The sequence below is a fragment of the Sciurus carolinensis genome, chromosome 14 (assembly GCF_902686445.1).
Source record: "Sciurus carolinensis chromosome 14, mSciCar1.2, whole genome shotgun sequence".
Lineage (NCBI taxonomy): Eukaryota > Metazoa > Chordata > Mammalia > Rodentia > Sciuridae > Sciurus > Sciurus carolinensis.
Window position 1 is genome coordinate 13011117 of NC_062226.1, and position 23868 is coordinate 13034984.

At 54.2% G+C, this 23868-nt stretch overlaps 1 protein-coding gene across 12 annotated transcripts in view; it reads right to left on the reverse strand.

The window, feature by feature from the left end:
• Dab2ip (DAB2 interacting protein) overlaps positions 1–23868 on the reverse strand; it is a 241180-nt gene that overhangs the window by 61533 nt on the left and 155779 nt on the right. For 8 of the 12 annotated variants that reach the window (XM_047524503.1, XM_047524500.1, XM_047524508.1 and 5 more), the window contains 10 exons: positions 21802–21946; positions 21570–21714; positions 18800–19036; positions 16964–17165; positions 14877–15055; positions 12185–13073; positions 11339–11491; positions 9673–9866; positions 4754–4841; positions 902–3981 (listed from right to left, as the gene is read on the reverse strand). In XM_047524503.1, coding sequence (XP_047380459.1) covers positions 3814–3981; positions 4754–4841; positions 9673–9866; positions 11339–11491; positions 12185–13073; positions 14877–15055; positions 16964–17165; positions 18800–19036; positions 21570–21714; positions 21802–21946 — 2400 coding nt within the window. In that variant the 3' untranslated portion in view covers positions 902–3813. Of the gene's footprint in view, positions 1–901; positions 3982–4753; positions 4842–9672; positions 9867–11338; positions 11492–12184; positions 13074–14876; positions 15056–16963; positions 17166–18799; positions 19037–21569; positions 21715–21801; positions 21947–23868 lie in introns of those variants that run through there. The other 4 variants (XM_047524504.1, XM_047524505.1, XM_047524502.1 and 1 more) reach the window with 4 other exon arrangements.

Sequence of the window (23868 nt, forward strand, 5' to 3'; positions counted from 1 at the left end):
ATGTTATGGAGGGGCTGAGGAGGGACACAGGGCCTGATCTCGTTGGGGAAGGCCAGGGGACATGACAGACAGAATCATCTGAGGACAAAGGGTAAGGCCTGGTGCCTGGCCCTTAAGAGCAGCTCTACTTAGACAATGCTTTCTTAGGCTGGAGGTGATGGTGGCCAAGGGTGGGTCCCAGGAGGGTGAAGGGGTGGGGACAGTCCTCAGGTGGAGCCAGAGGCAGGAAATGGAGACATATCCCTGAACTGGAAGAACCTGTCATGTCTGTCCAGTTGTTAATGGTTTGGGTTGGGCTTGGCCATGCATTCCGGGGTTACAAACGCACTGAAAGACAGGATCCTGAGCTACTGTGAGGCAGTAGGACCCCGGGCTGCAAGGGTCCCCCCGTGCAGCAGGTGCAGTTGAAGGGGCTCAGGGACTGGTTTATTTCCAATGAGAGGAGCTGGGTTCCACCTTGCAGCTGGGTCTGGCTTGGGAAAGACTGTGTTGGCCTCTTTGGGTGTTGAAAGCTCGGGAACATTTAGTCTAGTTCAGCTATGACTTGCTGGTGACCCTGGGTCGACCTCTTGTGTTCCCTCATCCCTTCTCTCCTAGGGCCAGATTTCAACGAATGGGAGGTCATTTCACACAGAGCCTGGCAGAAGCCGGTGTCCACCTCAGGGAACGTGCAGTTGCTATTCTATCTCCTTGGAGGTGGGGAAACCCATGGACCCCTTGCTGCCAAGCACAGAGGACCAGGGGAGGGTCTTCACAAGATCATCAGCTCCCTCCCTGGCAGAGACTGCAGACTTCGGGGGTTGCTGGCCCCTGCTTCACCAGAGTGGACCAAGCAGCCTGGGACCTGGATTATCCCTATAAAATCACCCAAGACACAGCTAAATGGAGAGGCGAGTCAGGCTTAAAATAGCTAAATAAATCTTTAATATTTCTAATTGCAAATGTACAGAAATTGCACAGCCACACAGAGTCTTAGAACACCAACAACTTTCTCTGTACATTATTACATGGTTCAAAGTCACGGCTGGAAGGGCTCCAGCCAAACTCCAACATTTGCATTTTTTCCTTTTCACATACTTACAAAAGGGGGGAACTAGGACACGGTGGGGGGCGGCATTGTGGCCGAGTGTGTAGAAAAGAGGGGCTGTTTCCCTGGACGGTCTGGCTCCCGCAGACGGACAGGTGTGAGGGAACAGTGTCCCTCAGGGCAGGTGCTCTGGGGGAGGGGGTGCATTCAGAAAAAGTCTTCATTTATAGGAAGTTTGGCAGTTTCCTTCACCCTGAATGTACGAGTTGAGCAAAAAACATCAGGTATCTGTTGGCAGGGGAGGGGCAGCCTTTTCCAGCAATCTCGGGACTTTGTCTCCCCTGAGAAAGGACTGTCCTCTCCTCAGGGACCTCTGGCAACCCTAGCCCAGGAGGAGGCAGGGCCCAGCCCTGGGAACACAGATCTTCTGTGGCCTTAGGTAGAAGCCCCCTTTCCCGGCCCCATCAGGGCCTGCGTCCCCATCAAGCTCCACCCAGACAGCACGCCACAAAGCCACAAGGAAATGCCAGAGGCAGGGAAAGGACACAGGCCCCTGGACCCCGAAGCTCTGTCCTGCCCAGCACTTCTCTAGATTACAAAATACAATACAAACCGTCAGGAGCAGCAGTCCCGGCAACCCTCGCAGCACCAGGACTAAAGGACTATGTACAACCTTGGGTGAAATATTACATTACAGTCAAACACCAAGAACATTTACAAAAATCGTCAGACTTGCAATTAAGATAAAAATCTGTGAAGAGTCTGTACACGTTTACAGTTTTTGCACTAGGTAAGTAAGGCTCTCGGCCTGAGAGCTCACAACCCCCGCCAAGGGCAGCCAGCACTGGCCACAGCGGCTGGCCCCCGTGTCCTCCTGTCCAGGCCCTGGGGACCTCCCCGTATTGCTAAGAGGTGGTCAGTTCGAGGTCACTCTATGAGGCATCTGTGGGAGGGGTGGAGTGGGTAGGGTGGGGACAGCAGGGCTCCCTGGCGGTGAGGATGGCACTGGCCAGAGGAGGACACAACGGGAGCCGGGCCCTGCCTGTGTGGCCACCCTGGTCTGAAGTACGCAGGCGCAGGGGTGTGGACAGGAATGGGGGCAGGAAGGGGTGGCAGCAGGCTCAGCCCAGCCCCTTCCTCCCTGAGGTCTCTGGCCCTTGGCGCAGCCCCTCTCCACCAGCACGTCTCTAGCCTAACTCCCCCTCCTGGAGCAGCCGCTGTCACCTGCCTGTAGGCCCAGGAAGGGGTGCAGCGTGGCTCTGGCCACCCCTCCAGCACTTCTGCCCTTCCTGGTAAATTCTGGCACTTTCCAGCCCCAGAGGCAGAGGTGGCAGCTCATGAGCTCGCCCAGCCCTGGCTCTGCTGCCTGGGCCAAGGCCCCAGCTCCTGCCCTAGGTGACCCAGGGCCAGGGCTTGGAATCTGTAGGGCACGGGAATAGATGGGGCCGAGAGACCCCAGTTCCTGCCCATCTATGTTCCGCAAAGGGGGGAGGGGCAGATATGCTACAGAACAGCCTAGAGCTGAGGGAAGCCAGCCCCCGCTGTGGGAGTGCCCCTCCCCTGTCTGCAGCGCCTGGGTCCTTGGCTGGGGCCGGGAGGGGTGAGGAGGCGGCGGCTGCGCCGGGCCCGGTGCAGGCTGCTGCTGTCTTGAGAGGGAGCAAGGCTAACATCCTCCAGGGCCGCTATTTCCCATGCAGTGCGCACGCTCAATTTAAAAGGCCCCTGTGTTCCAGCAAGCGAGCAAGCGGGCTTTTGTTTCTAATGCATACTGTGAAAGGAAAAAAAATCACAGTTATCCACCTTCTCAGGGCCTGCAGTTGTTAACTTTTTCTTTCAAACCATCAGAGGAAAGATCACCTTTTCAGGGTGAGCACCAGCTGGCCACGCCCCTCAGGGCCACTGTGCCCTGGCAGCACTGGCCCCGGAGAAGGCAGCTACAATGCACAGTGCCACTGGGCAGCTCTGTCTAGCTCTTTGGCTTCTGGGTGTCCCAGAACAACAGCCCAGGCCCATGTGGCAAGTGTGGGAGGCTCCGGATCCTCCCCACAGGTGTAAGGGCCCCAAAGAAAAAGCCAGGATCCTCACGGGCCTATTTGGCAACATGACTAAGGAAGGGAGAGAGGTGGACAGTGCGAGTCTGGGACAGGGCAGGTGGGAGTGAATCCTCAGTTCCTCACGGCCAGGCAGGGTCAGCGACGGGCCGCATGCAGTGGCAGATGGGGCAAAGACAGGCAGGGGACACAGATCCCTGCCTCAGAGTCCTCCCCACATCTCTGCCTGCCAACTAACCCATCAGGTTCCAGGCCCCACAGGGCAAAGGCCTGGCAACCAGAGTCCTGAACCCCCAGCAGGACAGAGGAAGCCACAGGAGTGGCCCCTAGCCCTTAACTGTCCCTTTTCCAGGCAGCTCCCTCCCTGGCGAGGTAGGGGTACATGCACTTGGCCGGGTCAAGGAGGAAAGGTGACACACATCAAATTCCATAACCGACAGACGTGTTTGGCAGGCCCGTCCCCACTCCCCCGCGTGCAGTCTCTTCTGCCTGCACCCAAACACTCTTCTTGGGCGGAAGAGGAGGGGAGCGGCTGGTAGCCCCCCTTGCGCTGCATCAGTCTCTCGCGCTCCCTCTGCGGCCGCCTCCTGCACTGCGGGCGAGGGGAGGGGGCGCCTCGGCCTCCTGCCACCCGCACTGGGGCTGCAACTCTGGGGGTGCCTCCCCAGCCGAGACCCTGCCCTGGGCCACCACAGTCCCCCTCTCCTTAGGTAGGTTCCTCCCTCCTCGGGCAGGTTAACAATTGCTGCTGTTTCTGAACTCGCCGTTCTCAGTAATCTGCAATTTGGTGGGGTTGGTGGGGGAGATGCCGTTACGGGCTTGCATGCTGTACCTCTCTTTCAGCTGGGTCAGTGCGCTCATGAGGCGGGCGTTGGCAGCGTCCAGGGAGGCGATGCGCTTCTCCTGCGGGCAGGGAGGCACCAGGAGGCCCGAGATGAGCTCAGGCTGCAGGGAGGAGCATGCCCCCGAGAAGCACCCTGGGGCCAGGGGCCTGGAAGAGCTGGCTGGGCAGGCAGGGAGGACTGCAGAGCCACAGGCAGAGCAGGGCAGGGCACAGGCTGTGGAGCAGCTGGTGCAACGGGGCAGCGGCTCAGCGCCTGTTTCCTAAACCCGAGTGGCTCTCACAGCGGCGTCTATGGCCATGGAGGCCTCATGGGCAGCATCTCACTCATGTGCACCTGACACCCACAGAGGTCACAGCTCCTCGTCTCTGCAGTTTGTGATCGGAACAAGGCCTGGACCACTGCTGGGCAACTGAGGAGGTGCCCAGCCCTGAGCTAAGGGTGTCCCCTTGAAGGCTCCTCTCTCAATGCAGTTTGGAAGCCACAGCTTTGAACAAGAGACTTAGAGCTCCTTCTGCCCAGCCAGCTGTCAACCCCTGCCTCCAGCCCTGCCCATTCCCCGTCCAGTAGTTTACACTCTTCAGTCACCACCCTCCCTTGTGAAGGACAACACCCACTGAGTGCTCCAGCAAGCAGGGGACTCCCCCTCCCCTCCACTAGCCTGTGCTACTGAGTCTGTGGCCCACTGAAACCACAGGTTTGACTTCTCCGAGCAAAGATCCTCAGCTTCTGCAATAAAGTAGACCAAGGATTCTAGAGAAACAAAAGTCACCCCCTCCCCCATGCCAAGTCCTGTACCACCTGAGGCTAACCAAAAAGCCAAAGCTCCCCACCTGTGCATCAATGATCTTCTGTTTGGAGTCCACAGCTGCTTGCATCTCTGCGTGGTCCTTCTTCAGCTCCTCCTCCACTGACATCAACCTGTGAGAGACAGGGACAGTCAGGTTGGCACTGGAGGGAGCAGGAGAGGGAGGGTGAGGACCACACATTAGGAGTCCCTTCCTCTGTGGGCCACAGACTTGCCTCCCACGCTTGCTGAGGCAGAAGCCCCCCAGGAACTGCCATGTCCAACTGCTCCTTACAGTCACACTCCACCCAGTTCTGTTCTCAAATCCCAGAAGGTCCTGGGGCTGCCCCTTTCCTGATGTTCATCTAGGAACCAAGGTAGGTGGTGGGACAGGGGTGGATCTTCATAACTCAGAGCTAAGCAGTTGGTGCTATGCCACCAGACCCACAGTGCAAGCGGGAAGATGAAGGAACTGAAAGGCTCTGGAACTTTCTCTACCCCTCATTCACCACGGTCGAGGTCATGTGGCTACTGTGCTGGGCACTTGAGTACAAAAATGAATGGGAAGCCACATGAAGGAGAGTAGCTACACCCCACACTGGCCTGTGGGAAGCTGGGGTCCATGGAACACAGAGCAGGGAGTAGGTGGAGAAGCTGGGCAGAAGCACCCTCTGAGATGCTCTGGCATGTCTGCCCGTCCCAGAACCCTTGGCCTCATCTCGCTCCAGTCCTGGTGCCACTGCCACTGGTCACAGCTGCATTCCAAGTCCTGTGGCTCCCTGACCCACTCTGGGTCTGCCTGTCTGCAGACGCCTGGTGCTGCCTGTGGGACGTGCGAGTTCTACGGCCCCAGCCCGGCCTCTGCCTGGTCACTCTGCACGCTTCCCAGAGCAGCCACCTACGCCCAAGGCTGCACTTCCACCTCCACCCACCCTCGCAATTCCTCTAGTCCAGTTAGCCCACTCTCAGAGGTGTTGGGGGTCAGTGGTGCTGAGGTGGGTGCCTCACATGGCTGTTGAGGGCTGAGGAACCATCACCAGGGGCTGGGGACATAGCTCAGTTGGTAGAGTACTTGCCTTGCAAGCACAAGGCCCTGGGTCCAATCCCCAGCACCTCAAAACAAACAAACAAACAAAAAAAACCCATCAGCAGGGAGCATTGACAGGTGCCCCTCCAGGAAGGTAGGACACTGAGAAGAGTCCATGTGTATGGGGCAGGGAGTTAGTTGGTATTAATTAAGGGAAATTATATTAGAAGGGCATTGCATTTATACTCCTGCCTTAAAAAGAAGCAAACAAATTAGAAATCTGGGCACGATATCTGAAACCAAGTTTTTCAGACACTGAATAGGCAGCAGCGTCCAATTCCTAAGAGAAGGAGAGCCAGTGAGGTGACCCCAGCTCAGACCGGGGCAGAGAAGGGGACACTGCAGCCTCACTGGGCTGAGGACACATAGGAGTTCAGAAAAGGTAAGGAGAGGCTTTTCTGCACAGGGTGACGATGCAGAGACAACTCCACAGATTTCCTGAGGGGTCCCTTGGGTCTTTGGATGAATCATGAATACTGGTCAGCATGCATATGAGAAAATTTTCAGGCAAGAGTCACTGGAAAAGATTATACAAATCAATCCAAGGGATAGCTGGTATTCCTACCTGCTAGAGGAAGAAGATACCTTAACTGGGATCCCCAAAAGGAAACTGCCTCAATGGCAGGCCTAGACTACAGCCCCAGGAGCAGAACCCACTCTTACAAAGCTTAAAAGCAACACTTGAAAGGGCGAAGCTGCTTCCCTGTCACCCAGAACAAATTCCAAAGTACTTAAACACAAAATATCCAACACCACGCTACAAAATTCACAATGTCTGGCATCCAACCAAAAATTATCAGGTATGCAGAGAAGTAGGAAAATAAAATCCATACCAGGAGAAAAATTAGTAAAAGATGTCGTAGATGATGAAATTAGTAGGCAAGGACAACAAAACAACTATTTTACGTATATCCTACATGTTCAAGAAAACCGAAGTATGAGGATGATGAGAAAAAAATGGGATTTAAGCCAAAATCAAATTCTAGAGGTGAAAAATACAGTATCAGAAGTAAAAACTATTGCCAGGTGTGGTGGCACATGTCTATCATCCCAGAGACTTAGGAGGCTGAGGTAGGAGGACCATGAGTTCAAGGCCAGTCTCAGCAATTTGGCAAGGCCCTATGCAACTTAGTGAGACCCTGTCTCAAAAAAATATATATAAAAAGGGCTGGGGATGGGTTAAGTGGTTAAGTTTCCTTGGGTTTAATACCCAGTATTAAATTAAAAAATAAAATTAAATAAAAAAGTATTAGATAAGGTTATAGTAAAAAGAAATGAGTAGCAAACTTGACTGTGTAGAAATTATTTAAGAGAAAACACACACACAAACAATAGAGCATCAGTACAATGTGGGATGACACAAAGCAGCTCAATATTTGAATGATGGGAGTCCCAGAAAAGGCAGGGAAAATGGTATCACACACCTGCCAATCCACAAGCATAATAAGCCCAAGAAACATGAAGAAAGCCATACCAAGGCCTCTTCTAACACACTGCAGTCCAAAAGTGATAAAAAAACAAAACAAATTTTTTTTTGAGGAGTGAAGGATGGAACTCAGGGCCCTGTGCATAATGCTCTACCACTAAGTTACACCAGTCTCTTAAAAACAGTCAGAGAAAAGGCACATAAGAATAGAGAAACAAAGATGAGGACAAAGTCCCTGTCATTGTAGCCTAAGGATGGGGGCCAAAGTGGGCCCACTGTTTTTGTAAACAGCCACACCACTGAAACAGCTCTGCTATTACAGAAGAGTGGCCAAGTGGCAGTGAGACCACATGAAACACTTATCTGTCCTTTTCAGAAAGCTTGCCAACCCCGGGCCCAGAGCAGCAGGGAGGCAGAGTTAATAAGCCAATAGCAGAGACAAATAAATAAATAAATAAATAATAATAATAAGCACCACAGTTCAAAAGAAGGCAGGAAAAGGGTAAGAAAGGCTACAAATAGGAAACAAATAGCAAGATAATAGATTCAAACATAATCATGCTTATGATTACATTAAATGTAAATGGTCAAAACACTCTAATTAAAAAGCAAAAAAGATTAGACAAAAGACCCAACAATAATTGTAAAACAAACTCCCTTTATACACACAGATGGTGTGGTAAAAGTGTCTATTTTCTCCCAAATTCACAGTTTAAAAGCTAACCCCTAAAGCTATGGCATTAATAGATGGACCTTGAAGGTGATTAAGTCAAGAGGTCTCTGTCCTCATGAATGGGTTTAGTGCCCTTAAAGAAGCCCAAGGGAGCTTGTTTACCTTTCTGCCATGTAAGGACATACTAACAAGGCACCGTCTACAAAGGAGGGTCCTCACCAGACACTAAATTTGCTGGCACCTTGATTTTGAACATGCCAGCTTTCAGAATCATGAGTAAAAAATTTCTGTTGTTTATAATTTATCCAGTCTAAGTTGTTCTGTTGTAGTAGCTTAAATGATCTAAAAGTACAAGGATATAAAAGGACACAAATCAAAAGAAAGCTGGAGTGACTATATTAACAACAGCTCAGGTTTCAGAGCAAGGCATATCATGAAGGATAAAGAATGTGATTTTATAATGATAATGACATCAGTTTATCAATAGTTCATAATTCTCAAAGTATAGGTACCTAAGAATAGAATTTCAGTGTAAATAAAGCAAAAACAATAGAAATGAAAGGAGAACTAATATGAATACATAATTTCGAATGGCCACCTCAAAATCTTTTTCTCCATGACTGGCAGAACAGCAGTAAAGATGTATAGAAAAGCAGGAAGGAAAAGGAGACCCAAACAACACTATCAACCAAACTGACCTAGCTGACACATACAATAGCGAGGAGATTAACCAGTACTGTTTAGGAGAAATAACCGTGTTAAGGAAGCCCCTGTACTTGAGAGCAGGCACCTCAGAGAATAGACACAATGAGGAGGCGGTGGATAGGGTGAAAATGTTTCTGTTCCTGGAACCACACACGAGGGGAGCCAAGAGCAGAGCTGGAGGTCAGGTGAACACACAGGCCACTCGTCACCTGGGTCCTGCTCACGTTGACCACTGCACAATGAACACGACCACAGGTTGATGAAGCAACAACAGTCAGGAAGAGAGGTGGTCTGAACAGGAGGAACTTGGGAAGGGTTTATGCTATGGACAAAGCATGAGGCCAGGTAGGGGAACTTCCTGTCTTAGACTGTGCAAAGAACCAAGCTGTAAATCTAAACGTCTCTCCTCTTGTAACGTAAGGAAGTATACTCCAAGATGGGACCTTGAGGGTTGGCCTGGATGCCACACCTGCACTGCACCCCAGTTGCCCACCTACCACAGGTGGAAAGAGGGGCATGGGGAGGCAACACAGTGGCTGACAAGCCATCAACAAAGATGAGAGCCATCATTAAAACCAACTGTCCCCCAGATGACTCAGACACATTGAAATTCAACATATCCCAAATCCGTATCATTAGCCTTTTCCTTCCCCCTAGAACAGCAACTCTTCCCATCTGGTGCCCTGACACACATACTCCCAGATCTCTAAAGAAAACCTGGAAGTTACTCTGTGTGACCCCCCGCCTCCCACCCTCATCTTCTAAATGTAACTGACATTTCTTTTATCCAGCCCTGAATGGGGTCCTGTCTTTCCCGGCACCCCAAATCCAGGTTCCAAACTCCTCCAGGAAGCCTAGGTCCTCTGGGAGGTGGCCCAGCCTCCCTCTTGCCCTCCCCAACTCTGCACTCCACCGTCAACAAGCATGGCACTGTGGGCTGTCCACACTCCAGGCCTGGGGCCTGGGATGCTGCCCCCCGCCCCCCAGCAAATCAACAACTCCCCAAGGCAGGGGCCCTGAGGCTCGCCCATTAGGCTGTGGCCTCCTTGAGGGCAGAGGACAGGCTGCCCTCACCTGCTGATGATGCCTTTCATCTGGATGTCCTTGTCCTCCTGCTGCCGCCGCAGCCGCTCCTCACCCTCCTCCAGCCGCGCTTGGTACTCCAGCACTAGCTTCTGTGTCGTCTCCTCCTGGCACTTGAACAGGGTCTCGTACTCCTCCAGCTTCTTGGTGGAGATTCGCAGCTTGTCCTGCAGCACTGCGAGGTCCTGCCAGGAGGGCAGAGTGCCACGGCACAGCACCCAGGACAGAGAGCACAGCCTCGTCAGCCCAAGTGGGGTACAGGTGGGAGGGAGCCAGCGGGGGGATGGCCCAGTGCAGGGATGAGACTCAAGACTGTCCCCACACAGGAGTTTCTCTACTAACCTCCCAGCCTGACTTATACCAAGGGGGATGAAAACTCAAACCTCAAATCTCCGGAGTGAGGGTTTAACTAGGACCTTGAGCTTTTTTATAATAAATAAAGGTTTAAAACCCTAAGATATATGAAGACATCCAAAAGCACCCTAGAGGTGGGGGTTCTGCAGGAAGGGTCCAGATGAGGTGACCAAATCATATGGTGATTGACCAGCAGGCTGAGATCCTAAGGACGGAGGCTCAGGAGTGGCGTGGGGACAGGGAGAGGGAGAGACCAGGAGAGAAGTGAAAGGTAAAGGCAAGGTGGTTTGGGTTTCCTGCATCTGACTCGGAAGGGGACCAGAGCCGCCTCCCGGGAGGCTGTGTGGGCTGCAGGAGGAGCCAGCTGCCTCTGAACACGAGGGAGACAGGGGCAACCCCAGAAGTAAGAGGGGTCAGACACGTGAGGAAGCCGGGACGGGGAGGCAGGAAGCCTGGGGTGAGGTCAGGCCACCTCACTCCCTGCCAAACTCTGGCCCTGGAGCACTGTGCGTGCCCGCTGGGTCCCCTCTGCGTGATCATGGCGAAAGCGGAGCATGCAGCGCGTCGAGGGCGTGGTGGGGAGTGGTGAATGCAGCATGGAAAGCCAGGGAGAGGAAGCGCTGCCACCCTGACCCCTGGTGACCCCTGGGACTGTGCTTGAGGGGCCGCCACAGGCTGTCCCAGGCCCTGAGGGGTAAGAACACCAAGTCTGATCTCCACCAAGTGGGGAGGTGGCTGCACTGCCTCCTGTCAACCTGGGCTACGGCCTCCAGGGAGGTCAAGGACTACCCACAGATCCACAGTTGGAAGACCTGGCAGGACAGAATACCCACTGCCCTCCAAATGTTAGAGGTGTGTGGTGGACAAGGTTTGGATTTTAGAATCAATTTTTTCTCATGGAAGGAAGAAAACAGTGGCAACCTGACTCCACCTTTCTTCCTGGTAACTGTTTCCCCCAGGCCCTGGGCAGGAACAAGATCCTGTTTCTGCCTCCTCATAACTAAAGCTCCTTCCAATGGTCTCCAGGTGCCTCTCTGGCACCCAGGTCTCCAGTTCCGGACGCTCAGAAGCTCAGGTGCTTCAGGGTAAAGGACCTCTCAGAGCTCCAGCCTCTAGGTCCCAGAGTCTGACCCAGTACCATCCCTGAGTGATGCTGATATGCAGCCTGCATGGAGGCCTCAGGTCTAAGCTAAACCCCTCCTGCTGCTTTCCTCTCACTGACCCCTAGACCTGTGTGGGTCAGAATGAGCAGCACCCGCTGAATGAGGGCCCACCCTGCCCGCCTGCCCGGGTCCAGCTTTACCTTTTCTGCTTGGCTGAGCTCCTCCTTACTCCTTAGCCTATCCCTGTGGGGGGGGTCTGGGCCCAGGCCCTCGTCTTCTAACAACTGCGCGTTCATGGTCAAGAGCCAAGCAGCTGTGCGGTCCAGGGCATTGGGGCTCACGGGTGAAGGGCCCTACGATGAAACACAACTGTGACGGGCTGCAGAGAGGCAGGGGGAAGAGGAGAGCGGCAGACACTAACACTGGGCAAGCCACAAGGACAGTGGCTCAGAAGCATGACAGGACAGGACCTCCAGCTCCCTACCTGCCGGATGGCAGTCAGAGATAGATAGTCAATAGCCTGGGCTCCTGAGCACTGCTCTGCTACCACGGGGAGCACCACAGCAGGCTAAGCTTAGGGGCAGCCGGTGCTGGGCTAGGCAGTCACCCAAAGCACACCCACCCACATCCTGCAGCCCTTGGGTGACGGATCGTCCACGCTTCCAGCAGCTGCGCCTGGGGACCAACTCAGCCCACATGAGCATTTTGGGAAGACAGTGTAGAGGCCGGAGAGGGTCCAGACTAACTCCAGCACTAGGTGTGGGCTTTAACGGGTCGGGAACTGGAGATGAATGGACCCCTCCCTCTTGCTCCCCAACCCCAGCCTTTACTTGGGGAAAATGGCAGAGGACCTGGTTCCCTTAAGACCACGGTGCCCCTGGTTCCAAGGGAAGGGAGCAGTGTGCACACCAGGCCAGCAACAGGGCTGGACAAGGCATCACAGCATGAGATGGCAGCTGGGTGTGGGTGAAGTGAAATGACTAGGAGGAGCATGACAGGGCAGATGCCCCAGGCGGAGTCCGGCCCACCCATCCCACAGCACTGACCTGCTTGTGCACCGCCCGCGGCTTCAGCTCTGGGCTGTCCCCCTTGGAGGAAGAGGACTGCTGCCGCAGCCGGGCCCCAGGGCCAGCCCAATCTGGGGAGGCCGAGGCCAGGGTTCCACTCGAAGGCCGCGGGTATTGCAGGGTGCTCAGCAGGGTGGGGGGCGTCCGGCCCCGAGGGGCAGGAGGTGGTGGTGGTGGCGGTGGCGGTGGCTGGTCGATCCTCCGCTGGGGACCGGCGCTGTTCTGCCGTGGCACTGTGGGCTGCCCGCCCTTCTCAGTTAGTGACATCTGCCGCCGTGCCAGCTCACCAGGCCGTCGTGCCAGCTCCTCCGCGGTGGTGCTGAAGCTTCCCAGCTTGGCGGCAGCCGCCAGCTCTTCACTGTTACTGTGGGAGCTCAGGGAACTGTGGCCTTCAGAGCCTGAGTCGCCAAGGCCGCGGGGCGACAGCGGCAGGCCAGCCGCCATCTGGTACACAGGGTTCTGGAAGGAGAGTGGTGCCAACAGCTGGGGCCGGCCAGGTGCGCCCTCAGAGGTGCCCGGAGTGGTTGGTGTCTGGCCTGCCCGCCGCACGGTGGCCAGCCCGGCCAGGCTCACTGGTGCTGCCCGGGCCGGCCACCCAGCCACCAGCTGAGTTGTGGGCGCCTGCCCATCAGAGGGAAGGACATCAGGGCCCGCCGGAGAGCCTGCCTCTCCGTCCAGTGTGCGGGAGTCTTGGAGGTCCACCATGGACAGGCTCTTGCCACCGTTGGCCATCTGGAGATCAGGTTCGTTGGCTTCCGAGTAGCTCGAGCTACGGGCAGGAGAGGGCTGGACCCCGGAGGACCTTGTGACAAAAAACAAGTCCTTGTTTTCGGGGGTTGGAGACGGTAACCGGGTGAAATCTATCAGACTGCAGGGAGACAAGCACACACAGGGAAAGAAGGGGAAAAGAAGAACTGTGAGTGCAGCCACGCGGGTCAAACCGACAGCACCCGCCAACCTGCTGGGGCCTGGCAGCCAGAGCCAAGGCCAGGGAGGGGATGCTGGGCTGGCAGAATGGGGAGTCCCAGGGACCAGTGGCAGAGACAGCGGCTCCCAAACAGAACCTCTGCTCTAGGGACCAGCTCTGCTAGTTTTAATCTGTAGCTTGGGACAACGGGTGTCGGGACCTAGCATGCTCTAGAAAACCCCCTTAGCTAAGCCCAAGCCCACAGCTCAGTGGCACTGTAATCTGTGAATCCTGCGTTGAGAACTCCAATTTCCAGAATCACGGGGCTCCTTCTGCCTTTTCCCTCTTGTTTCTAATCAGACTGATAATCCAAGTGTGGGCCTGGTGAAACCCTCCCCTGCCCAGCCTCCTGCTGTCACTCCCTATTTGAGTGGCAGGCGGGGGCTGTAAATCCTGGCAAAAACAGAATCAAAGGAAGATGCATCAAAGGCACAGTTCGGGTGAGTGGCTCTAAACCTGTGCAGCAGGCTCTATCTTCCCTCGGTCCACCACAGCCCCTGGTCTTCCTCAGGCCACACCTGTTGGCAGCCTCTCCTGGACCCTCCCCTGAAGGCCAAGCACAACTGAAGTGGGTCCAGGTGGGTTTTGAAGGGAAGAACGGGGCTCTATGAGAGGCAGCAAGGATGCGGGGAGCTTGACATGGGCTTAGAATAGGGAGACACAGTCAGTTTGGCCTCAGACGAGCAGAAACCATGGCCCCAGAGAGGGCAGTTGCTGGCACTATGGGCCCCAGCACTCGTGGGCAGGGAAGAGTCAGACAAGGGTAGCAAACAGGGTGGGGACAACCCAAGATCAGCCGTGGGTTGGGGCTGCCCATGCCACACCCCAGGTCATGCATCCTTAGTGCCCTTCCTCAACTCTTGAATTGTGACTCTGCTCTGCTTCACTTGCAGGCAAAGGTGAACATACCTCCAAAAAACAAAAACAACAACAAAAACACTCAAGGACTTGGGCACCCTGGCCTCTTCTGGACACCACCCCCTCAAATGGGTCTGGCTCTCAACACCCTCCCCTGCTGCAAAGCTGTGCTGCCAGCACCTTGGAAGGAGCCCGCACTCCCCACTCTGAGGCTCCAGGTTCATCCTCACAAGCTGGTCTAAGAGGGACCCCGGTGGGAGATGGGGGGAGAGTGGAGCACATACTATTTCACAGGAATACCAAGTTTCTTAATGAAGTGTCCCCATTTTGACTGACACATTCAAAAGCATCTGCCTCCCACTGCACTGTGTGTGTAACGTGTTGAGCAGCTGCATGGAGGCTGAGGGCTCAGGGAGGCTGGGTCTCAGCTCCTCTGTTTTCTGGGGTCCTAGTCTCAAAGCCCAGCAGAGCCACCTGGGCTCCTACTGAACATACTCCTAAGCACCGCTTATGGAGTTTCTGATGCAGGCCCAGGAAATACCAGAATGAGCACTTCAAACAGGCACAGGGGATCTGCAAGTGCTGAAGGTGTCTGAGACCAGTAATTGTACCTGAACACAGATTGTTCTTCTCCAGGCCTTTGCTGACACCTCCTCCCTCCAGGAAGACTTCCCTGGTTTTTAAATGGAGGCTCACCACTGAGGGACTGCATCACACATTGGAATCTTACCAGGCTCGTTTCCTAAATGCTCACGTGGGCATTCTCTCCCCCATCAGAGACCAGAGATGGGCTGTGCCCAGTCTGCACGCATGCCCCACTTCACTCAGCACACCTGGAGTGCTTACCCAGATAGATCGTTCTCAATCACCATCTTCTGCAACCCGGCTGAGATGCTGCTGCTGCCAGAGCCTGGTGTGGAGGCCAGGTCGTTGGTCCCAGGGATTTGCCCGCTGCCTGGGGTGCTCAGTGCAGTGTGGACATCCCTCAGAATCCGAGGCAGAGGTCCCAATTTGGACACAATGCTCTGCGAAGACATGACAAAAAGCAGGCATGACCTACTAAGGCTACCTGGGGAGGTAGGAGTACTGTAGTCACTGGTTCAAAAACCATTAAGGAGCCTCTCAGTAATGCAGATCCCTGACCCCACAGTCAGATCCAGAGGGTCTTAGAAAGGACAAGCCCAGCAATCTGTAAATCTGCATTTATTACAAGCTCCCTAGATTATTTCTGGGCCAGAAATGCAAAGCCCACAGGGAGAGACGCTAACCTAGTCCAAGCCTCATGCTAGTTTGTCCTGTCCAGGTACCCCAGAGAGGAAATCCAAGAGGCTTCTAAGAAGTCTCTCTACTTCCTGCTCCATGAAGTGGGCTGACTCAAGCCCAGTGGAGATGGTCTGGGCACAGAGCACACACCACCAGGTGCTGGGCCTGGGCCCTTCTGAACCTTGTTGTCATGGTTAGACATGGTGCAGAGGATTCTGGGCTACGGAGTTAAGCGAGGGCCACTGCTTTTGTGCAAAGTCTTTTGTGGAAGTCCATGCATGAAATGAAGAAAAGTGAATCTCACAGTCAACAGAGCAGACTTGGGGAGGCCAACAGTTTGATTTCAAATCTTTGTTGCACCATATCACCAGGTGACAATGCTGATCACCTTCCAGACTGTGAGATCCATGGGACAGTGACCAGCGCAGGAGCTTGGCAAGCGATGACAATGAGTGACTGGTGTAGGCTGTAGCAGAGGGCTCAGGATTAGAGGAAGAGAGGGATGAGGACTTCCTTTCCACATCCCCCTCATGGTTCTCTCACAGACCAAGACATGGGGATATAAATAAGAAACTGTGACTGCAACAGCAGCAGTTTCAGTGAAAAGTTGGGACTAACCCACAGGTCCATCACTAGGGGACTGATGAAATAACCTGTGTTCCTGGGACAGGACAGTCTGCAGCTGTGTTTTAGCACAGTGGTGGTACAGAATGTACATATGAGGGCAGATGCCTATGACAGTGAGTGAGAAACGTGGGTGGACGTAGCAAGTTCTCCCTTGAAAACAGAAGGGACGAGAACTGTACATGTCTGCACCTGTGTGTGTCTCCATACACATGCAAAGATCAGGTCTAGAAGGTGGTACGCTACAGTGGTCTGTCACCTCGAACGGACCAGGAGGCAGGGAGGCCTTCCTACCTGTTTCAGTATTAACTACTTTGTAAAGTGGGCCCTGGAGTCTTGGTAAGCAACAGATACTTGAGGTTTCTAGCAGGTCAATGCCAAGAAACTGCTCACTGTGCAGACTGAGGCCACTAAGGGTTAGAGGAACACCAGGTTAAGAAAAGCTCAGTCCAAGTGACCATGGCAATGTCAGAGGTGCTGAGGGAATTATCTTGATAGTCAAGGGTACTTCTAGAAAGGTCTTATTTATTTATTTTTCTGTTCTGTTTTGTGTTTGCAGTGCTAAGGATTGAACCAGTTTGCATGCTTGGCAAGAGCTCCACCCCTGAGCCACAGTCCCAGCCCTAGAAAGGTTTGCAACTTCCTATCTGACACATTTTCAGAATTGAGCCTTTCCATCTAAAGATCAATTCTGATGAAAACCTAAAGCAAGGGCATTTTCAGTGAGGTGGCTAAGTCTGGTCCCATATCTCACATGCTCTTCAGTAGGGAGTGGAACTCAGCCAGCAGACATGGAGTGTGCAAGGCATAGCCCAGAGCAGTACTGAGTGGTCTGGTAGGTGCAAGAGAGTGAATATAATACTTGTTCACACAAAGAAAATGGAGCCCAGAGACACCCAGTGTATTCTACATGGCCTGGGCTGGAACCAGGGCTGCCAGCACCTGGGTGGGCTGATTCATGCCACAGAGACAAACCCTCTGACCCCATGGTTGTCCTGAGGGGTATCGTGGCCTTAGGACCCACCCTCACCCACAGCCACAGGCACCTGCTCCAGCTGGCTGACAGCCTCCCAGAGCAGCGAGTGCAGGCTGGAAAGCTCGCGGCCCAGGTCAATGTAGCCCTCAAAGCCAGCTGTGTTGGAGATGGTCTCAGGGTTGGAGATCTCCAGCAGGAAGCGCTGCATGTTGGTCCACTCATGCTCCAGGAACTGGTTCATGAATGACATGTACTCCTCCTTGCTGCCAAATCTAAGAAGAGAGGGCAGCCAGGGTGAGTGTCCTTTCCTCTGAGCCACCCCACCCCCTCAGGTCCCCTCCCCCCATCCACTGTGGCCCAATGCACTGACTTTCTAAGTCAACTGAACCTGCCATGACCCAGGGTATCAGGGTCTTCCTTCTTTAAGACCAGAAGTGGTGACCATTCTTAGGAACCACAAGACCTGGAATGTTCTGTGTCTCCCCATTTATTGCCCATTAGTCTCTCCTTCCTCTTTTCCTCCAAGTTTCAATGCTGGGTGTACAGATGATTTTCTGATCCATGCTAGGCCCAGGTCTCTGCTCTTTCATACCTCTCCTGGAAGTTCTTCCTACTCAGCCTGGACAAATCTGGAGTCACGGATGGCCCCCCAAGCTCATGCCCCCTCTCTGAGCTTCCTATCCTAAGCATAGATGCCCAAGTCAGAAGCCTGGCAGTTGGGTCCTCCTTCCTCCCCTCAATGGCAAGGCCTGCTGTCTGCCAAGCACCCTGTTTCACTTGTAGCTACTATCTCGTTTCCTTCCCAGTACTTCTGCCATTTTGATAAAATATGGCTACGTTCTTCCTAGGTCTCTGGGCTGCTGGATTCATCCCCCTGCTGACTGAGAGATCTTTTCAAGATCCAGAAGAGAGGTGGGCCATCCTCCTGCTTGTTTAAAACCCTCGGTGGCGCCCCCTGCCTTGTGTGGCCCTCTGGCCCCTGCTGTCCCTGCTTGGATCTGGTCTTCTGATTCTCCTGGCCCAGCGCTTGATGTTCCACTTGCTGCACTTCTACAGTGCCATGGCACTCCCTGCACACCAGTCTACTCCAGCTTGGCCTGAGCCAGGTGAACGCCTTACCCTCACATGCAGTCAGGAGATCATGTCACCTGAGGCCCCCCTGTCTTCTCTCCCCACAAGCCCAGGGCCCTCCTGACATACTGGTATGTGACTTGCTCTGATGTACATGAAACTTTGAGGAAAAGAGGAAGGAGACTCTAAGGAGACTACATGTTGCTTTTATTCCATGTCTCCCTGTTTAATGTGCTCAGCTTTGAGCGCTGGGACCAGGTCCGATGCATCTGTGTAGACAGCCTGGGATAGGGCTCAACCCATACTTAGTGAATGGATGACAAAATGACCCAGCCCTTCCACTTCTGCCCACATGCTCTAAGAATGCAGCTGAAAACACCAAAAGTGCATTATAAGCAAAGACATACTGACAGCATTAACCAGAGTCCGTCTGAAATAACCTGACTGTCCAAATGCCTAGGACATGTGCTCAAGATGGCTGGGTTACTCCCCTTGGAAGAACACTGGTCATTCATTTCAAAATGGAGCTTAGGAATGTTAAGGGACATAGGGGAATCCTCAGGATGGATAATATGTTAATTAAAAAGAGCAGAAGAAAAATTATCTCCTCTTTGAAATTTAAGGAAACATACCAAAATGGCAAGTACTTTTACTAGGAGGATGAGGTGTGGAGGAGGTTTTATTTTGAAATAAGGGGGAGAAGAAGATCTGAGAATGGCAGGGACAAAAGAAGGTTCTGTTACCCTAGCCCAGCCTGTGGTGGGCAGAAACACAGGGCTTGTCCTTGCGGACTCCAACCTTGCGGATCTCTGCCGTCGCAGGCTAAGGCACTCACTTGGCAAAGTTGGCCAGGTTCTGGGTGACCTTGGCTATGAGGGTAAGGGTGCGGGCAGTGCGGTCATCAGGGTACTCCTGAAGCAGGTTGAAGAGTGAGGGTGACATGATGGCTGGGCAGAGGAAACGCAGAAAGAGGGAGGCGCTGATGAGACGCTCGCTGATGTCGGGCCGGCCACGGCTGCTGCACTCCTGCCGCCATGAGGCAAACACCTCTTTGAGTTCCCGTGGAAAGACACTGCATAGGGACAGACGAGGGTGGGCCTGGTGATCAGACAGGGGCCCAGGATAGGAGGGCAGAGGGCAGATCTGGGTTGCATGGAACCCTCCCCAACAGGTGTGTGGAATTGGAGCTCTCAGCATGTCCCTCAGCCTGTCAGTTATGCAGCAGGCAGGGCTGCTGGGGTGCTGAGTCCATGCAGGAGAGCGCCCAGCACAGGCTGGCAGAGCCGGTGCTCAGGAAGCAGGAGACCCAGGCCTCAGTCGGGTGGACTGTCATTGAGGGGCCAAGTGAGCTGGGAGACAAGGCCTGGAGAGCCAGCTCCACCTCTCCACCTCTCCCAAGTGCTAACACATCTTTCCACCCGAACGGCAGGCACTTGGGTGGAGGAGTAAGGAAAACGACAGGGACACATCACTGTGACTTGTGTTCCTATCAATGGCTTTTGAGACACTCCCTTTACCTGAATATTGTCATAGGAATGTAAGGCTTTATGCAGAGCTTGGAATAATGGAGAGACCACTATTAACCACAAGGGGAGAACATAGCTAGTCATGCTCTAGACAGGATGGAAACAAAGGCAGCAACTTCTTCAGGGTGACACAGGGTTCCTGGATCCACTGGGCATTCTTCCCAGCTAGTCATGTCCACCTGGCCCATCTTTAAGTGACCTTCCCATCTTTCTACTCTGGGGCAGACCAGGCCCAGTGCTCCCTAAACCCAGTGTATGCCTGCCGTCACGAGCTCAGGGTGATCTGACCAAGACCCTGGCCCTGCCTGGGCTTCAGCATCCTATCACTTACGCTGAAAGCAAAGTCTGTCCTGTCAAGCTCACAGTATCACCTTCAGGCTGAGGTGCCAAGGCCACAGAGGGCTTGCTGGGCTGAAATGCTCATAGGGGCAAGCCCAGCAGCCAACCCAGCAGGCTCTGTGGCAGTGAATGTGCCAGTGGAATCAAGATTGTCTAGGGAGGAAGTGAGGGTGAGTGAACTTTAGCCCTGGCTCTCACAGCACCTGGCAAAGGACTGGGCAGGGACACCTAGGTATGAATGATATCTACTGATGACCTTGTCCCAAACAGAGAGGACCCTCTGACAGATGCCAGAAACAAGAAATGGAAAATCCTTGTCCATAGAGGTGCTTTTCCTGTGACCCACACTCAGCTGCCCAGGAATCAGGGAAGGAGGGTGAGTGCCCAGCCAGTGTGGGATAGGATGTGTGTTTAAGGCTCCCTGATTGCTCCTACTCAGGCTCCAAGGTATAGAAAGTCCCACATTTAGGGCCCAGATCAAGGTGCCCCACTGGCCTCAGCTGAGTATCTTGTGTAACATTGGCTAAGACAGTGGGCACGGGGACACTCAATCTCCTGGCCCTGCCCATTCCTTTCAAGTCCTTCCCCAAGCAGCTGCTCACCTAGCAGGCCTGCCTTGCCTGTCTTTGGCTCTCTGCATGCCTAGCCCTGAGCTGGTGAACTCACCTGCCCCCAGGGTGCTCCCAGCCCAGGTAGGAAACTCATTCAGATGCAGACATGATCCCACTCCGAATGGGTCCGGGCAGCACCAGAAGGGACCCAGAAGATTAAGCAGATTACATGTGGTCAGATGAAGGGTCATAGAGGGACAGATAAAAGGCCTTAGGATAGGAGTGTGTACAGGTCAAGGTGGGTGGTGAGTGAAAGAACTAACTGAACAAAAGAGAAAAGTATGGTTGCAGAGAGTTGGGATAGGAGGGGCATCAACCCTGAGCTGAAGCTGTGGCACAAGCTGAAGCCTAGGCAGCTCTCTGGTATGAGACTCATCACTTGGGCTGGCAGCAGGCCCACCTACACACACCTGAAACTCATGTGTGCCACCACACCAAGGATGTACCTGGCACCAGGTCAACAGCTGTCACATATGTGTTCAGGAACAGGCAGTTGCCTTTGAACTTGGCCTTCTTGTAAGGTCACCGGGACCAATCCCAGTCCTGATTATGGTTCCATGTGAGCAGCCCGCTCCCATGCACACCTGCTGTTCTGGGGCTGGTGCAGCCTGCGGACCCTGCTGTATTTAAAGCTACCCTTTTTTTTTTGTTCTCTAGTCCCAGCAGGGGATCTGCCTGGTGCTCAGACACCCACCATGCTCCTGCTGGGTCTGATGACAAGCCCATGACACGAGCGCCACAACTCCTAGGACAGGTAAGGAGGAGTCTCAGGTGGGAGCTTGAGCAGGGCCTAGTTAGCTCTGTTCCATGCTGCAGCCTGGGCAATGCACACAGGGGTGCTCACCAGGTACTGGACTGCTGTGTCCGAGTTATTTCTACAGTTACACATAAAAACTGGGTCTTGCAGACATTCTGGAACACTCTTCTACACTCAAGAGTCTGAAAAGGACCAGGACAGGAGCCTGTCAACCCAGTAACTCAGTGGGTCAGGCAACGGGTGGATTCTGACCCCTATGCCTGGCACACTGTGCACACTGACAGAACAGAAGACAGGCAAGACAACAGGGCAGGAAGGCCTGGCCTAAAAGGGAATGCAGCGTCCTCAAAGAGTCATGGGGACAGCACTGACCAGTAGGAGTTGATGATCTTGCAGAAGGCCAGTTCGCAGCACATCTTGAGGTTGCCCTGGTGCTCAGGGAGGTCAGCAGCTGAGCACTTGCTTGGGTCCACTTCACAGTTCTCATCTGACTCGTACAGAGCTTTGATGAACTCACCTGTGGCCAGGTGGGCAGGGAGGAGGGAATCAGGGTTGGGCAGATACCACCAACCCTCTGCCCACCTGAAGCCCACCCCCTCCCTACCTAGTGCATCCTGCAGGTACTTTTGGCCCACCAGTTTGAGGTACTCCTCAATGGCCTTGGTGGCCAGCGTGTTCTCACGGAAGATGAGGTGCTCATTGTCCCCACAGCGGTCCACCTCTGACATCATCAGGTCCGTCAGAAAGTCCTGGGGAGGCAGGAGGTGAGGAGAATGGAACCTAAGCTGGCCTGGTAGGCAAGACCTGAGGACTCTAGACCTGGACAGAAGTCCCTGCTTCTCAAGCTTGCTCCTTCACCACACTGCTGGGGATCTAGAGAGGAACACAGCACCCACCTTGGGGGCTGCTGAGGAGAGGAGGCAGGGTGGGACAGCCTAGTGAGGGGGTAGGTTGTAGTTGGTGGCCTCAGAATTGGGTATAAGGATGGGAAGGCAGGCTTGGATGGCAACATGCCACACGGAGCCTCAGGCTCCACCATCATGTCCAGACTGGCTGCCACAGGAGAGCTCACCCCTCCTTCCATACCACATGCCAAGTACAAACAGCGGCCAGGACCCATTGGAGTCTGGTGGGGGCACTGCATGACACGGACTTGTTCTCTGCAGCCCGGTGGGGAAGGATGAAAGAAGGAAAGGCAATCCAGTTGCCCTGTGCTCAGGCTAAGAATGGGGGCCGAGGCCCACCTGGCGGGCTCTGGCTGGGAGGCAGGCTGTGGCACCACTGCTGCTTACTGTTGTGGGTCCCAGACTGCACTTGGTAAGCCCCTCAACTATCGGGTCCTACGGGTTTCACAGGAAGCCCTGGCAGAGAAGCCTCAGCTGCCCTTTCCCATCAGGACGGCAGCTCCTTCCTCTGGATACCTGCCTCCTCCTGTTCAGAGCCAACCTATAACTTGGGGAGAGGAAAAGAGAGGCAGGCAGACTCAGGAGAGGGTAACAGTGGGGGCAAGGGACCAGCCATCTCAGAATCTGCAAGGCACCCAGCATGGACCAGGGTTTCTGGAAGTTTCCCAGATGTGCCAATTTGGGGGCCCTTTGGAATACAGAATTGAAACCTAGAGCAGGAGATCAAGGCTGGTCAACAGCACAGAAAGACAGGAGGGACCAAGGGGAAGCTATCACTGGCCTCCCTGGGATAATGCGCTCAAGGACCACTTCCTGATGTGCAGATAACCTCTAGACTCCCATCCTCTGAATACACAGAACCAAGGTTTAAAACTGCATCTTCCCTGGAGCTCTGCCACAGCAGCCCTGGGGACCAGGGATTGAAAGATGAGAGACCCAGCAGCAGGAAAGGCTCAGGCCTCTGCTGCCTCTCTCTTACCATCTCTGGACCACAGGTTTTTATCGTTCACTGTTTCCTAGCACCCGCAGCCCACCACCGACCAGTAAATGAGGAAGTGCTGGCAGCCTCATCCAGCAAGTGAAAAGCTGTGGGCAAGACGGGGAGGTGCACTGCCATGGAGGAAGGCAGATCGCCCCCCAGATCCACAGTGCGGAAGTCCCCCTCTCAAAGGCTGCCCCTGTTATACAGTGACAGTCCAATGGATGGTGGAAACTAGAAGGGCCTGCAGGGGCCGTGGGAGTTCTGGTCATAGCCTTTCCCCTCTAGGGCCTCTAGGAACAGGTAAGAGGACAAAGGACTGCATGCAGTCAAGCATCTCTGGGCTCTTCCTGGTGATACCCAAACCTGGCTCCCCGCCTCTCCTCTCCTGGTTGAGAGTTCAGGACCTTAATCCAGAGCAGCCCCTGCCCATCACTCACACCAGTCTTTCTCTAACCACACCAGGTCCAGAGGGCCAAGGTGCAGTTCCCTAGCCTGGCATTTGGGGTCTATCCCTGTCACAGGCTAGTCCATTCCAAGTCCAGGCCGTCTTCTACAGGCTTTGGATAGCTCCAGGAGGCACGGTGAAAAGGGCAGGACTTCACACAGGTGAGGCCCAGAGCCGTGCTCTACAGAGGTGGACAGGTAGAAGAGGGTGTGTCTTCTAGGGCACCACAGTCTAGAAGCCTACTTGTCCCCCAAACCAAGTGTTGTGGGGTGCTGAGTGGGCCTGTTTTCTGTGGCAGGTGAAAGGTGAGGGTAGGGTGAAGGGAATCGGGTCCAAGGC